We start from the raw sequence: 16,736 nt of genomic DNA on the forward strand, positions 1-16,736 counted from the left end.
ATTCCTATTTAAAAAATTGTAAAATATACCGCATTGGCTCCAATGTTTTTGTTTCTTAAAAAAGGAAAAAAATAAAAATATATAGAAAATGGAGAGATGACTTGGGGAGTTTGTAAAAGCAGTCTTTTCTAACTCTAAGATGAATGGCTCACCCGCACCACTTCCCAAGCTCAAATTGCAGGCCCCGGGAGGCACCGCTACCTCAGGCTCTGGGTCCGGTCTGCGCACGACCAATCGGAGGCGGTCCCCGTCTGAGCACGGCCAATGGGAGGTGGTGCTCACAAAGGTCTCCAGTGACAACTGCGGCGCTGTCTATGACCGGTCTAAGACTGGCTCTTGCCTTTCCGAGTGTGCTGCTGTACTCAGATCTGTAGAGGGTTCTATTCTATTAATTTGGGCCTCATTGGGTCTTTTGTTTCTGAGAGGAAAGAAACGAATTTACTCATCTAAATGGATGCAATACTGAATTACAGGTTGGACGATAGTGAAGATTACTACACGTTGCTGGGCTGTGATGAGCTTTCTTCGGTAAGAGTGGACGGTGCTGTTCTGCCAAGTTTTCATTTACAATATTAACCTTGAACGTTTCGTCACATTGCCTAAAAACCCAATCCTGTGTCATTTTCAAATACTCTGGGCTCAAGGAAAGTCAGAAGTTTAAATGTATGTTGGATCTTTACCTGTTCAGTGTCGTATGGTAACTGTACGGGAGCTTCTGATTGAACACTATCTGTGTGTTCTAGCAAGTGGTCGTAAATTCTATTTCACAATATGCTAAAAAGTACTTATTTGAAGATTTAATGCAATTGCTGACAGCAGTGTTTTACAGTATACACAGCTATACCTTTATTATGATAATTCATGCTATAATTGAGATGAAATATTTTCCAGTAAATAAGTGATATTTATTTATTCATTTATTATTTATTTATTTAATTTATTTTTTTGGTACCGGGGATTGAACTTGGGACCGTGTACTTATGAGGCAGGCGGTAAAACCACTGAGCTAAATGCCCAACCCTATTCATTTATTTTTGAGACAAGGTCTTGCTATGTAGTTCAGGCTGGACTTGAAGTCACTATGCAGCCCAGGCTGGCCTCAAACTCGGCGATTCTCCTGCCTCTGCCTCCTCAGCATTGGGACTACAGGTGTGTGCCACCACTCCTGGCTAAATATTTTATTAAAATATGTACTTTTATGTGACCAGTTAAATTATGAGCTAACAATCATCCTTTTGTGTTCATATCTCAAATTGTGTGGAAGAAGTTACTTCCCAAAAGAGTGGCTTCTGAAACAAAACGTGTGGAAAACTCTGTAGTGGTCCCCTGGATCTGTACAGAAGTAATGCTTTTAAAGTTCCCCCCAAACAGCTAAATGGTAGTAGAATTTTTTTAAATTATGGAAAAATCATTTTCTTAATTCTAATCTCCCCAGGGTAACGCTAAATATTTTGGTATAGTGCTCTCCAGTGATATTCTCTCTCTCTCTCTCTCCCCATATATATATATGTATATATATATATATAATATTTGAAAATGTATGGGAGGATGTTATATGTATTTATTGATTCCTACTTTTTATCCATTATCACAGTAACGAGAATTTTTTCATGCTATTATTCTTTACACACATTTTAATGATTGCATAATATTTCATTTTATCATATTGCACCACAATTATTGTTATTGTTAAATGTTTTATTTCTATTTTACAATTTTTGAAACAGTGTTAAATCAATATGAAATGTATTCATCATTATTTAATTGTTATGAAAATATAATTGTTTTATATTACATAATTTATTTTTATTATTAAAAATAAAAATGTTAAATTTTTTTTTTTTTTTTGGTACCAGGGATGGAACTCAGGATCTTGGGCTTGTGAGGCAGGTGTGGTGCCACTGAGCTAAATTCCCGGGAAATGTTAATATTTTAAAGTACAATGTTTTAATATTTATTATTCTTGTTTCATGAAAGCAAGAGTTTAGTAATAAAATATGCTTAGTTTTTTCCCCCTAGTACCAAGAATCAAACTCAGGACCTTGTGCATGCCAGGGAGGCGTGATGTCACTGAGCTACATCCCCAGCCCTATTTAGTTTTGTTTTGAGAATAGGATGTGATATTGGACATAAAGAATTAAAATCTCACACTGAGGAAATTACTTTAGGTAACTTGAAGTTAAAAAAAAGACACACAGAGAACAAATTATATGCTCTTTTTATTTATTTATTTTTTATTTGTTTTTTTGAGACTGGGTCGTGCTATGTTGTTCAGGCTGGCCTTGAACTCATGGTGATCCTCCTGCCACAGCCTTTTGAGTACTGAGATTACAGGTGTGCATCACCATGCATGGTTTATATGCTCTTTTTAGTTAAATATTTTTCCTCAAAAATAATATACTATTTTGTTCACTTTGATGTTAGTATGCTTTCAGCAGCTGAGAAGGCTTATTGCTACTTTTACCATGTATGTCATTCACACTTTATACTGTTAGCAAATAATTTTTAAGGAAGTTATTTAAAATTAAAGGAACATAATTTAACTTGGTAAGTTTCACAATTTATATTTAAAAATTTTTTTAGTTTTTGTTTGTTTGTTTTGAGACAGGGTCTCTCTGTCCAGGCTGGCCTTGAACTCACTATGTAGCCAGGGTGGCCTTGAATTTGTAGTGATCCTCCTGCCTCAGCCTCCCAAGTGCTAGGATCACAGGCATGCACCATTATCCACTGCTAATTTTTTTAAAAAAACATGCTAGAACCAAGCACTATGTTGGACCCCTGTAATCCCAGTCACTCTAGAGACTGAATCAGGAAGATTTCAAGGCCAGCTGGGGTAACTTACTGAAATCTTGTTTCAAAATAAAAAGTAAAAAGGGCTAAGGATATAAATCAGTGGTATGATCTCCCTGAGTTCAATCCCCATTATTACAGACATTAAACAAACAAAAGAAAAGTGTCAGGTTATAAAGGTTATATTCTCATAATAGATCTCTTGACCCACTTAGTCTTTGGCTAAGCTTTTGTCTCTTGAGAAGCAGGATTAGTTTTGGATAGATTCACAAAGCAATCTCATTGTTATAATGATTTTTTAAAATAGTTTTGTTTTATGATTACCAGATATAGTAACACTTCTGTCTATACACTCTGGCATGTGGTAGAGGGTATTTTAATATATGTCTCAATATTCCTTTTTCTGGATATATTTTTACTAAACTGCCAATGACATAGCATATCTAGACAAAGTTCTTTTTTTTTCTTTTGGTTTTTTAAAAAATTCATTAATTTTATTGGTACATTTTAGGTATACAATATGCTTACATTCATTTCTTTTGGCTTTTTGAGACAGGGTCTCACTATGTAGTTCAGACTGGCCTTGAACTCACTGTAGCCTAGGCTGGCCTTGAACTCATGGCAATCCTCCTGCCTCAGCCTCCCAAGTGCTGTGATTACAGGTGTGTATTAAAATGCCTGGTTAAAGATCATTTATTTTTAGTGAAACAACCTGTTACCATTTCCTTACTTCTTTTTATATGTATCATTTCCTCTCATTTTTAGATATCTTTTTTTTTTTTGGTACTGGGAATTGAACTTGGGTCCTTGCGCTTGCGAGGCAGGCGGCAGAACCACTGAGCTAAATCCCCGGCCCTTAGATATCTTTTCCATTAAAAATTTTTGTCATTTTTTGGACTATTTAGTGTGAGATTTCCTTAACATTTTTTTTTATTGGTTGAATTTACTTTACTTCACATATTCCTTGGTTTGATGCTCTACAATTGTCCAGAACTCCTCATACCCAAAACTATTTCAAAGTAATTTGATATTTTGATTTTACTTATAACAACTAAATTAAGGTAAACAGATAATGATTTGCTTTGGTACAATATATAGTTCCTACAATTTAAAGTTTGTATTGGAAATTAAGTTCAAAGTAAAATTATATTTATATATATTTTAATGGTTCTAAAATGTAATTACGAAGCTTTTTTTTCTCTCAGAGATAAAGAAAAAACGACCTTCACAAATTAAAAAATATAATCAAGACAATAAACATTGAGACTACTTTTCTTCCTTTACCTAAAGCATACCATGTATTAATGAGGAGAGGAACTATTTCCCTGATGTTGTATAGAAAACAACACATTTTAAAACAACACATTTCCCCATTTTAAAACAGTTTTCCAAAGTTTTGTCATAGGCTCCTTAGCCTTTTCTCTCTCTATTGGATTTTACACGAAAGATGTGTGTCATAGAACCCACACGTTTCACACTAAGCATGTGAATCAGCCTCCCTGGTGTGGATCTTATTTGGTTTTTAAATATTTGGCCACTATTTCAGGAGTAATGTTAAGAAGGCTTCATGACTTCAAGACTTCATGAACTTGAACATTGAGGACAAAACTGATAGGTAGAAACATCTACTTCTCTAGCTCTTTTTCTTATCAGCTTCATGTTGTCTGGGATCTAATCTTGACTTTGCCATTTACAAGCTGGAGAAAATGACTTGACTTTTCTGTACCTCAGTTTCTTAGTTTGCAAATGTAGTGCTTGCCTCTTAGGGTTGTGGGGACTGAGATGCAATATAAAGTGTTTAGAAAGTGCCTGGCACAAAGTTGCAAGCTGTGATTGTGGCTATTGTTTGGGCCTCACAGGGACATTGTACACTTGGAATTTCCTAAATTTATCCTATACTTTGAATTATTATTATTTTTTCTTTCTTTTTTTTGGTACTGGGGATTGAACTCCGGTCCTTGCACTTTCAAGGCAGGCGGTGGAACCACTGAGCTAAATCCCCAGCCCTTTTGAATTATTTTTAAGATGTTCTGTTTTGAAATAATTTTTGACTTACAGAAAAGTTGCAAAAATAATACTTGTACACAGAATTCCTGCATAGCGTCAACCCAGCTACTGTTAATGTTAACATTCATACCTAGGGTAGTAAAGGATCAAAGCCAGAAAACTAACATTGCTACAATTCTACAAAGTCAGCCAGGGGCCAGCACTTTTTTATAAATGATCAGATGCAGTCAAGACTAGAAGGAAGCAAGCAGGGTGTCCTAGATGCCAAATTAAGGAGGAACCAATTCTCAGGGTTGCACAAGTAAAAAAAAATCAGGCATGTGAGCTTGAGTTTGCACAAATGGCTGGGAGAGAACCTTCTTAAACCTAGATGTCCTGCTGTTAGTCCTGAGATAGCAAATATCTATACTTTGCAGGTCTAAAGGTCTCTGTCACAATTACTTCACTCTACCATTTTGAGATAGCAGTTTATGGCTGTCTTCCAATGAAACTATTAAAAAAGTCAACAGGCCAGATTTAGCCTGTGGGCCAGCATCAGTCAATCCCCAAGCTAAATGATAGGTGTAATCTAATTTCATCAGTTTTCCTACTAAATCCTTTTCCTGTTCCAAGATCTAAGCTAGGAACTCTTATTATTTATACTTAGCTGTCATGTTCCCTTAGTTTCCTCCAATTTGACACACTTTCTCTTACTTTCTCATGGGCTGGACACTTTGACATGAACTTTTTAGTTATTTTATAAACTGTACATCATTTTGGCTCAGCTATTTTCTCATGATTAATTGAAGTTTTTCATTTTTGGAAGAAACATCCCAGAAGTGATGCTGTGCCTTTTGGGGGCACATGATGTGGCTATGTCTGTTGACCTTGATTACTTGATTAAGGGGGGCACATGATGTAGCTATGTCTGTTGACCTTGACTACTTGATTAAAGTGATATCTGTCACATTTCTTTTGCCAGATTTACATGTGGTAAACTTATTATTTTTCCTCTTGCAATTAACATCTGGTCTCAGTTACTTTTCTCATTGCTGAGACAAAATACCTGACACCCAAAGTTAAAGGAGAAAAGGCTTATTTTTAGCTCACAGTTTGTAGATGTTTCAGTTCATAGTCAGTTGGTTCCAAGGTAGGGTGGCATGGCAGAGGGGAAACAGTCCACGGCAGGGTAGGCAGAAGGCAATGAAGCAATCAGCAGCAGCAGCAGCAGCAGCAGCAGCAGCAGCAGCAGCAGCAGCAGCAGCAAGCCTTCTTTTCTCTTTTATCCCATATAGGCTATAAGCCTTTTGGACAGTGCCAGCCACACCTAGGGTGGGCCTTCTCATTGTTGACACCCAGAACTATGATAAATCAATTAGTGGACTAATCCAATACCACATACCCTTAATTCTAATATCACACCCTTAATCCACATTTACACAAGCTGGATGCATCCACTTCTAAAAAGCCCCACTTATGAGCCACACATGAGGCTTTGGGGAGACATCTAGATACAAGCCATAACACATGTCTTGGGGGAAGATGCTTTGAAAATACACTCTTTCCCCTCAAACTTTCACCCACTTTGTTTAACATTCTCTGATGGATCTGGACTGTTAACAGTTACAGCTATGGCATTTACCTATGGGTAACTTTCTGTTTTCTTCATTCAATTTACAGTAAGTCCCCAACTTAAAAATATCCAAGTTGGAAACTTTCACACATTTAGATTCTTTATGCTCTACATTGACTATTTGTGTCAAAGGTGTGTAAGACTCACTTTGTGAGACTTACCAACGAATCTGACTTACTAATGTTCTCCTGGAACAGAACTTGTTCATAAGTTGAGGATTTACTGTCAATTTGTTAGTTGGAATTCTTCAGCAAAGCCAAACTTTTTCTTCTCCATTTATTTATTTATTTATTTGATTTTTTTTTTATCATTATGGATTAATCAATTGTTATTATATTTTAAAGGCTATAACCCAAATACTACCATTATTTATTTTGTGGCTCAAATTGTTTCTATGACTCATGTTTTAACTAATTATCATTTGATTAGAATGGTTCAGAAAGTTCTCTAATTTATTCTCATTTATTACAGGGATATTGCTGGGGTCTTGTGAGAAAAAGTCACTTTTTTGTCTTTGTTTTTTCGGTACCGAGGATCAAACTCAGGACCTTGCACTTGCGAGGCAGGCGCGGTGCCACTGAGCTAAATCCCCATGCCCTAAAAATTCAGTTTTAAAATGGGTAACTTGAAATGATGGATACTAATAAACTCACTTATTAAAATAAATCTTCTCTTTTCTGCAGCACATTCTGCAAAATATAAATTTCTGTCACTAGAATAAATTCACCCATTTCATGAATAAACCACAGCTTTCAGAAAGCACTTACACCATAGTGATGTTACTTGAAGGACATCTGTTAATCTTTAATAAAGAAATTATTGAACACTTAGCACTGGGCCAGTACTAGAAGTGGTGGCAGGGGTGGTGGTGGTAGGTGGGAAATCAAGCAAGACAAAACAAAAGGAAACAAAGCAGTGTATAAAGAACTTGGCTTCAAGTTGAGTCAAACTAATACGCAGGACAAAAATTGAGAAGCGGGGAGTTGCTCAGGCGCGAACCCCCATACCCGCCTGGTCTCTGCCCCCGGAGCGCATTGGTGAGGAAACATGGCCGCCCTGACGACGGTCGTGGTGGCGGCGGCGGCCACCGCGGTCGCTGGGGCGGTGACTGGGGCGGGCGAGGCCGCGGGGACCAGAGTGGAAGCGGCGTCGGCGCCGCAACAGAGCGATGGCCGTTTTAGTACTTCAGGTGGAATTCATCCTTTTCAACCTCAAAACTGGAAGCAGAAAGTCGAACAAAGAAAGCAGAATTCATACGCACAGCAGAAAAATTTAAAAATCAAGTTATTATTATAGAGAAAGATAAACACAGTAATTTCTACAACCAAAAAAAAAAAAAAAAGACTTCAGAATTGAGCACAGTATGCTGGAAGAATTGGAAAATAAATTAACAGCAGGAAAATGCAAAGAGCAAAAATCCAGCAACAATTAGCCAAAATACCTAACAATGTAAACAAACTTCAGCATCAGTTAAAAGATGTGAAGCCTACACTTGATTTTGTTGAAAAGCTCAGAGAAATGATGGAATAAATTGAAAATGCGATCAACACTTTTAAAGAAGAACAAAGATTGATATACGATGAGCTCATTAAAGAAGAAAAAACAACAAGTAATGCATTGAGTGCTGTATCAAGAAAAATTGACACTTGGGCTTTGGGTAATTCAGAAACAGAGAAAGCTTTCAGAGCAATCTCAAGTAAAGTTTCTGTAGACAAAATGACACCAAATACTCTTCCAGCAGCAGTGGTAGATTTTGAAAAATTCCTGCAGCAAACAGGAGGGTGACGGGGGTGGGGTGGGGGGTGGGGTGGGGGTGGGTGGGATAATTATGACCGTCAGAACTTTATAAAAGTGAGAAATAAACATAAAGGGAAGCCTGTATTTATGAAAGAAGTTCTAGAACACCTCCCAGGAAGAATGCAGGATGAAGTTCAACAGCATGAGAAATGGTATCAGAAATTTCTGACTCTAGAAGAATTAAAAAAGTCTATTCAGAATTGGAAAACTAAAAAGCAGCGAAAGAAGCAAGAAATTTTCAAGTTAAAAGAGAAGGCAGACAATATTCCTGTGGTTTTTCATAATAAACCAGAAGGTAATCAAAAGCAAAAAGAGGAAGAAAGAAAAAAACAGAAGTTGGCATTCGAAGCTTGGAAAAAACAGAAAAATATAGAACTGTCAATGAAATATGCTTCTAAGTTAAAAGAAGAGGAAGAGAAAGAGGAAAAGTAGCAAAAAGAACACCAATGCCAGTTTAAGCTAAAATTACTATTAGAAAGTTGCACCCAGCAGAATGAACAAGAAGAATTTTTGAGGCTTGAAAAAGGGATAAGAGAAAAGGCAGAAAAAAGGAAAACTGTTGCTGATGAAATTTCCAGGTTTCAAGAAAGAGATTTATATAAACTTGAATTGAAAATTCTGGATAGGCAAGCAAAAGAAGAGGAAAAGGCAGGTAAAACAAAGAAGATTGGTGAAATTAAAGGAAAAGTTTGAAAATAATGTTAGTAGAGATCCCTCTAGGCTTTACAAATCTAACAAAGGTTGGGAAAAACAAACCAAAAGCATAGGACCAACAGGCTCTGGGTCACTTCTACATATCCCATATCTGGAGATAAGGTATATAGAGGAAAATATGAGATAATGGAAATACTATTCATTTTTTTTTGTTGTTTTCTGTTTTTTTTTTTTTCTGGTACCAGGGATTGAACTCAGGACCTTCAGCTTGCAAGGCAGATTCAGTGCCACTGAGCTAAATCCCCGACCCTGGAAATACTATTCATTTGATGAGAGTACTAACATATTCAATAATACCAGGAGACTGTGACTAACCATATTCTTTAAATATCACTAGCCTAGTCAGATTGCTTATTATGCTGTATGTAAATTGAGAGGTACTGTAAGTTTTATTTTGCATCATTAATGGTTCCTGTTTCTACTAAAAGGGTGTTTAGGGAGGGTATATGTTGGCCTGTTACTGATATAAAAGTTATTTATATAAATTTATGTTACAAACATCCATTTAAATACCCAGAGCGTTTCAAGATACTTTGTTTTTGTCATGGCATAGCAAAATAAATCGAGGCAGTCATAGAGAAGCATTTTTTAAACCAAAATTTTGTGACTTTTGTAACTTGGAAGTAAGTTAGCTTGAATAATAAAAATATGTCTTTTTAAAAGAGTTATGAAGTAACAGTACTTTTTCTAAGTTCAACATATTGGTAGTTTGTCAGTTATTACTTTTTGTGTAATAAATGTTGTGTATTTGAAAACAAAATTGAGAAGAGCTGAAATGGTCTTTCAGATGGCCACAATGCAGGTTCATGGAAGGAGAGACAAAGGGCATTTGTGAGGCAAGGGAAAGTTAGAGAAGATTCATCCAAGTGAGAATCAGATTAGTTCCCATTGCATAGCAGCATATTTCTTTGCATAAACTAAAATATTATGCTAATAGGATATGGAAATAAGTTTTTAAGTTTTAAAATTAAGTTCTAAAACTGATAAGCGCTCACTAAGGAAATGTGGAGTACAAAGAAAGCATAGAGAAAAATGTTAACCTAATTGTTTAATATTCTGGCATATGACTTATTTTATTGGCAAAACCCATACAATATAAAGAAGAAAATAACAACCATACATGTTAACACTAATGAGAATTCACCATTTGCTTCCATGGATGAATACCAGAATGTTTTCTAGTGGGATCTGAATTAAAAAAATAAAACAGCAGCAACAAGACAAACCTCAAACTTCCTACCTTTGATAGATAGATAAAATTTTATCCATTTACGCTATTTTAAAATCCCAAGCTATATACATACATATGTAAAATGTATATTTTGAAGAATAGAGCCTGTTGTCTTGGAGAAAGAGGGTTAAAAAAGCTTTTACTTTCTTTTTTTTTTTTTTAAGTAAATTTTGGGGAAAATCATTTCTTTTTTTTTCCCATTAAGTTTATTGGTACATTTTAGGTATAAAATACAGTTACATACATCATTGGGATCTTGTACCATTACATGAGTATCTTGGTTCTTATTGTTTTCTCCCTTCCCCTGCCCTCCCTTCACCCCCTCCACCCTTCCCTCTTTGCAAAGATTTTGTTTCCATTTTTTTCCTTTTCTCACATTTTTTCTTTTCCCTTTCTTCCTTTCCCCTACCCCTCCCACTTCCCCTGCTCCTTTAGATCTTTACTTCCTATTACACAATATCAATTATACATTTTAAAAATACAATATCAAGATCTAGGAGACATTACCACAGATTTTACAGAATTTAAAAGGATATAGAAAGCATATTACAAAAATCTTTTTTGAAATAAATTTGACAACTTCTAAGAAGTGCCTTGGAAGACAAATTAATGAAACTAACTCTGGAGGAAATATAAAATTTGAATAGCACCTATTAAAGAAAGTGTATTTCTAGCTTGAAAACCTACCTATATGACAACAACAGGCTCATATACATTTTAATCGATAAATTATATCAAACATTTAAAGCAGAAAAAAAAAGGAACACTTCTCCCCTCATTTTAGGAACTCAACATTGTGCTAATCCTAAAACTGGATAAAGATAATAGAAGAAAAAAGCATGAACATAGAAATTTGTTTAACAAAACTATTAGAAGTCAAATCTGGCAGTATGTAGAAAGTGGTTTTATTACAGGGATGGCAGTGTTGGTTCAGCATTGGAAGATCCACCCCCAAAAGTCATCATTTTAACAGAGGAAAGGAGAAAGCCATATGATCCTGTCACTAGTTGGAGAAAGAGTATTGGACTAAATTCTACAGCTGTTCATGGTGAAAGCTATCAGGAGACTAGAAGTAGAACAGAAACTTCTCAACAGATTAAAGACATGTACTCCATATTTCCAGCAAAAATGCCTTATATGAATGGAGAAGATACAATGCTTTCTCCGTAAGGTGGGAAACAAGGACAGATATACTTACTTTTCATCTGTCCATTAAACTTTGAAACATAGGCCTAAATCAAAATAGTCTGACAATAAAATGACACAGGATAGGATTGGCAAGGTAGAAGCAAAATCTTTATATGTAGATGAAATGATCATCTACAGAGAAAATACTAAGAAATCTCTAGGAGCCCTTAGAACTTGTATTTGAATTTAGCAGGATTAGAAAACACAAGGTATATATAAAAATTCAGGTCTGTGTATACTTGCTATAAATGATGAATTGGATATTGAAATTTAAAAGTTATGTAGGAGTACAAAGTACCTAGAAAAGTTAAAAAAAAACAGTGTTGGAAGACGTCCTTCTTCTTCTCTCTTAATCAGTGTTGGTTTGAAATCTACTTGATCTGCAAAGAGGATAGCTACTTCTGCTTGTTTTTTGGGTTCCTGTCACATGGAGTATTGTTTTCCACCCTTTAACTTTCAGTCTATGAGTTTCCTTTTGAATCAAGTGTGTTTCTTGTATGCAGCATATTGTTGGGTTTTGCTTCTTGACCCATTCTGCCAGTCTATTTCTTTTGATTGGTGATTTGAGACCATTAACTTTGATGGTTATAACTGAAACACATTAACTTGTCATTGCCATGACTTTTTCTTTTTGTTGGGTTCTCCTCCTTTACATTTAATTTCTTGTCATGCCAGATGGGTTCATTCTGCTTTGCTTCCTGGGGTTGTGATCCTCAATGTCTGTTCCTAGGATATTGTGTAAAATTCTTTGGAGTGCTGGTTTGGTATTCATGAAGTTCCTAAGGTGCTCTTTGTCATGAAAGTATCTTATTTCTCCATCCATTTTGAAAGATAGTTTTTCAGGGTACATCAGTCTGGGTTGGAGGCTGTTTTCTTTTAGGTCTTGGAATATGTCACTCCAAGCTCTTCTTGCCTTGATGGTTTGTGTTGAGAAGTCTGCTGTGATTCTGATGGGCTTTCCTTTGTATGTGATTTGTTTCTTTTCTCTAACTACTTGTAGAACTTTGTTCTTCTGTTGAGTTTCTGAAATCTTAACAATTATATGCCTATGTATAGATTTTTATTGATTAAGGCTATTTGGAGTCCTATGTGCCTCACTTATCTGTATGTCAAGCTCTTTTTCCCCTGCTTGGGAAGTTTTCTGGCATTATTTCTGGGAAGAGACTTTTTTTATGTCATCTCCACTCTCTCCTGTTTCTTCATTGACTCCAATCAGTCTTATGTTCTTCTTCTTTGCATCATCTAGCAGCTGCTGGATTGATTTCTCATGTTCCCTTATAATTTTGAAGCAATTTTTCTTTTCCTGGTCACTAATTGCAATCTTATCTTCTATATCTGAAATTCTGTCCTCACATTGGCTCATTCTGCTGTGTAGACTTTCAATGGAATTTTTCATCTCCTGGAAATCTATTTGCATCTGTTTTATGGGTTCCATCTGTTTTCTATGTTGGGATTCCATCATGTTCCTGAGCTCCTCTGTAGATTTATTAATCATGTCTTGCACTAGGGGCACAATTTCTCCTGTTATCTGAGCAATTATTTCTGATTTCATTTTTTCCAGATCCCCTTTTGTTGCCAGTTCAGTGAGTCTAGGTGGTTGAGTATCAGAGTGTTCCATCTCATTTCCCTTTGGGGTTGCTGTAGGTGATCTGGAAGTCTGGTTTTGAGACTTATTTACATGTTTTCTCATTTCGACTGGGAGGGCTGTTGGCATCTGCATGGATTACCTCCTCTGAGCTGGGAGAGGTGGGCCAGGGGCCGGGAGCAGCGGTAGGGATGGTGGCCCAAAAGCCCTTTCCTGTAGGCTGGGAGCAGTGGGAGGGATGGTGGCTGGGAAGCCCCTTCCTCTGGTCCAGGAGCAGTGAGATGGCGGCTCAGAAGTCCCTACCTCTGGGCCGGGAGCAATGGGACTCAGCACCATGGTCTGGTGGTCTGGTGTCCTCTGTGTCTTTGTAGTGTGGAACCAGGTGGCTCTATAGAGGAGCGGGGCAGGGGGGTCCAGTGGATTGTTGCCAGGGCACCAGGCTTTTACTTTCTATTCTGTATTGACGGAAAACTTTTCAAAAAGAGTTTGTATTAATAAATGACTTGTTAATTTAAAGCTGTTTACTACTACATTCTTTTTTTTTTTTTTTGAGGCAAGGTCTCACTATGTAGTTCAGATTGGTCTCCAACTCTCAGTGATCCTCCTGCCTCAGCCTCCTTAGTGCTGGGATCACAGGCATGCGCTACCATGCCTGGCCTATTACTACATTCTTTACAGTTTTCTTGCATTTTTCTTTCTTCCATTTTTTCTTTCTTTCTTTCTTTCTTTCTTTCTTTCTTTCTTTCTTTCTTTCTTTCTTTCTTTCTTTCTTTCTTTCTTTCTTTCTTTCTTTCTTTTTCTTTTCTGTGCTGGGGATCCAACCCAGAGCCTTGCTCATACTGAGCCTGTACTCTACCACTGAGTTACATCCTAGCCCCAGAATATCAATATTTTATAATTGAAAAACAAGCCTAATTCTCTAAAATCAACATAGTATAGGGTACCTGCATACCCATGTTCATTGTAGTATAATTCACAATAGCCAAGTTAAGGAACCAGCCTGGAAGCCCATCAACGGATGAATGGATAAACAAAATGTGATATGTACATTCTGTCATTTAAAGGAAAATGGATAGAATAAAGTGAATTATGTTGAGTGAAATAAGGCAAACTTGGAAAGACAAATACATGTTGCCCCTAATATGTGGAATCTAAAAAAGATGATATGAAAATAGAAGGGAGACTATTATTAGACAAGAGGAAAGAAGGAAGGTGGGAGTGTAAGAGATGGATATGATCAAAATATATGAATTGAAACCCAATATTTTATAAAATTAATAGGCACTGATAATAAAAGAAAAAAGAAAAACAAGTCTAAGTCTCAAGTTCTTTGTCATATAATCAGGTCATGGTGACTGATGGTTAAAGGTAGCACCCAGGAAAAGGAAACACACAGTTACATTTATTAGAAAGAAGTCCACTTTCTTTCTCTTATCAAGAGGTTTTCAGACTTTTTTTTGGGAGGGATTAGGGATGGAACTTAGGGCCATGCATGCTAGGCAAGTGCTGTACCACTGAGCTATCCCCCCGCCCTGCAGTGTTCTCCAAAGCTTATAAAGGAAAGGCTTAAAATTAGTCAAGAATTTGTATTAATGCCTATCTAATATGCTATTGATTATAAAAGTAAAGACTTTTTAAAAAATGAGAATTGACTAGCCACGTGTGGTGGCTCATGCCTATAATCCCAGCACTCAGGAGGCTGGGGTAGGAGGATCACATAAGTTCAAGGCCAGCTTCGCCTACATACATTGCTCTTTTCATCAGGTGAGCAATTTTAATAGCAGAGCATTTAACACAAAACCTGAGCATAAAAACTCAAAAATGGTAGCTATCATTAAATATCAATGATTAAGTAACTTGTCAGAGTCATTCAGCTGGTGACTAAAGAAGCTGAGTTTTTTGTAAACTAACCAGTCAGACTTTAACTCCAATCACCATAACCATTGCTCTATATGACTAAATCCTTCAGGCTTAGGGAACTAAGATCGGGTTCCATATCTACTAGCCACTAATTCATTAAAGCAAATTACCTCTTATTTAAGAAATGAATTTTAAAGCAACACAGGTCAAAATTGGTGTAAGATTCATGGGAGAAACATATTCTTATCAGCTCCATGTCATTCTTAGTCAATTCTCATTTTGTTCTTGTTTAGCTCACTATGTACCCCAGGCTGGCCTTGAACTTGACGTGATCCTCCTGCCTCAGCCTCCTAAGTGCTGGGATTACAGATGTACACCCCAATACTCACTGCAAATTGTGAAATTTTTAATTAAAAAAATAGTCTGGGCTGGGGATGTAGCTCAGTGATGGAGCCCTTGCCTAGTATGTGCAAGACCTTGAGTTCCATCCCATGTCAAAAAGCTAAAAAGTGAAAAGGAGCTTTATAGTAAATACTTTATAAATTATAACACAACAATTCAGGGACTATCAGTCTTGAATAATAAATGATGGCTAAGCATCTTTGGAGAATCCAGAAATATGAACACATATTTTATATAGTTGAAGAAATGAGGCTATTTTTGATATTTAAAGGTTGTCTTAGTTACTGTCCTGTCCCTGGGACAAAATATCAGATACCTGCAACTTAAAAGGAAGAGAGGTTTATGTTGGCTCACAGTTTCAGTTCATGATCAGCTGGGTCAGGGATTTAGCTCAGTGGTTCCACTGCCTGCCTTGTAAGTGCAAGGTCCAGAGTTCGAGCCCTGGTACCAAAAATAAAAAATAAAAAAAGTAAAAAAATAAAAACAAGACAACCAGGGCCAGGGATTTAGTGCAGTGTTTCCACCGCCTGCCTCGCAAGGGCAAGGTCCTGAGTTTGATCCCAGATACCAAAAACAAAGTTCATGATCAGCCAACTCCAAGGCAGAAACAGGATGGCAGAGGGGTATGGTGGAGGAAAAGCTGCTCAGCTCATGGCAGCCAGGCAGCAGAGAGGGAAAGGAGTCGGGAGCAATGATATACCTTTCAAGGCTGTGCGCCTAAGTGACCCAGCTGTAACCATGCCTCACCTCCTCACAGAGAGTCCAATATGAACTCATCTTAGACCAAAATATATTGAGCTCATAAGTATTTTGGGCCAACATTTAAAAACAGTAGCAAGGTAAATGACTACTATAGCCCTATGTAATAATACATGCTATTATTGGAATAGGAGCCTTTATTGAGCCTCCCTGAATTTTGTTATTGAATAAATTATTTCATATAGTTAAAAAGTCAAGATAGAAATGTAAAGATCAAAATAAAAACTTGGGTTACTTGTGGCTGATTTGGGGAAAACCAATGCCCAATTTCTTTCTTTGTGCCATTTAAGTTCTCAGTAATTTAAACACTGATTTTTGTTTTAGGTTGAACAAATCCTGGCAGAATTTAAGATCAGGGCCCTGGAATGTCACCCTGACAAGCATCCTGAAAACTCCAAAGCTGGTAAGAATTTTTTTGTTGTTGTTCTGGGAATTGAACTCAGGACCTTCCACTTGCAAGGTAGGCACGGTGCCAGTGAGCTAAATCCCCAGGCCCCATCTGGTAAGAATTTAATAGTGGTCATTTCTCAAGAAAATGAATAACACATAGACAAAAAAGTTTTGGACAGTAACTTAATTTTCTTTCATTTGTTATGCTCAAAGCTATTCTTTCATTCAATGTCAAATTTTGTTTCTGCTACTAGATGGTAGGAAAGGAGAGGACTGTGAAAGACCTTTTTTTTTTGTACCGGGATCAAACTTGGAAACTTGCACTTGCAAGGCAGGCGCCAGAACCACTGAGCTAAATTCCCTGCCCCAAGATCTTTTTTACTTTTTAAAATTTTTATTTA

At 36.7% G+C, this 16,736-nt stretch overlaps 1 protein-coding gene and 1 pseudogene across 2 annotated transcripts in view; both read left to right on the forward strand.

Annotated features, from left to right (window-relative positions):
- The first annotated feature begins 298 nt into the window (after positions 1–298).
- Dnajc12 (DnaJ heat shock protein family (Hsp40) member C12) overlaps positions 299–16,736 on the forward strand; it is a 51,241-nt gene continuing 34,803 nt past the window's right edge. The window contains exons 1-2 of one of the 2 annotated variants that reach the window (XM_004846144.4): positions 299–528; positions 16,270–16,348. In XM_004846144.4, the coding sequence (XP_004846201.1) occupies positions 451–528; positions 16,270–16,348 (157 nt within the window). In that variant the 5' untranslated portion in view covers positions 299–450. The remainder of the gene's footprint in view (positions 529–16,269; positions 16,349–16,736) is intronic. The other variant, XM_087184806.1, reaches the window with a different exon arrangement.
- LOC106009496 (coiled-coil domain-containing protein 112 pseudogene) lies at positions 7,327–9,017 on the forward strand (annotated as a pseudogene).

This window comes from Heterocephalus glaber, unplaced genomic scaffold, assembly GCF_053883595.1.
Source record: "Heterocephalus glaber isolate CG9 unplaced genomic scaffold, H.glaber_assembly_v1.0 deba00001497, whole genome shotgun sequence".
Taxonomy (NCBI): domain Eukaryota; kingdom Metazoa; phylum Chordata; class Mammalia; order Rodentia; family Bathyergidae; genus Heterocephalus; species Heterocephalus glaber.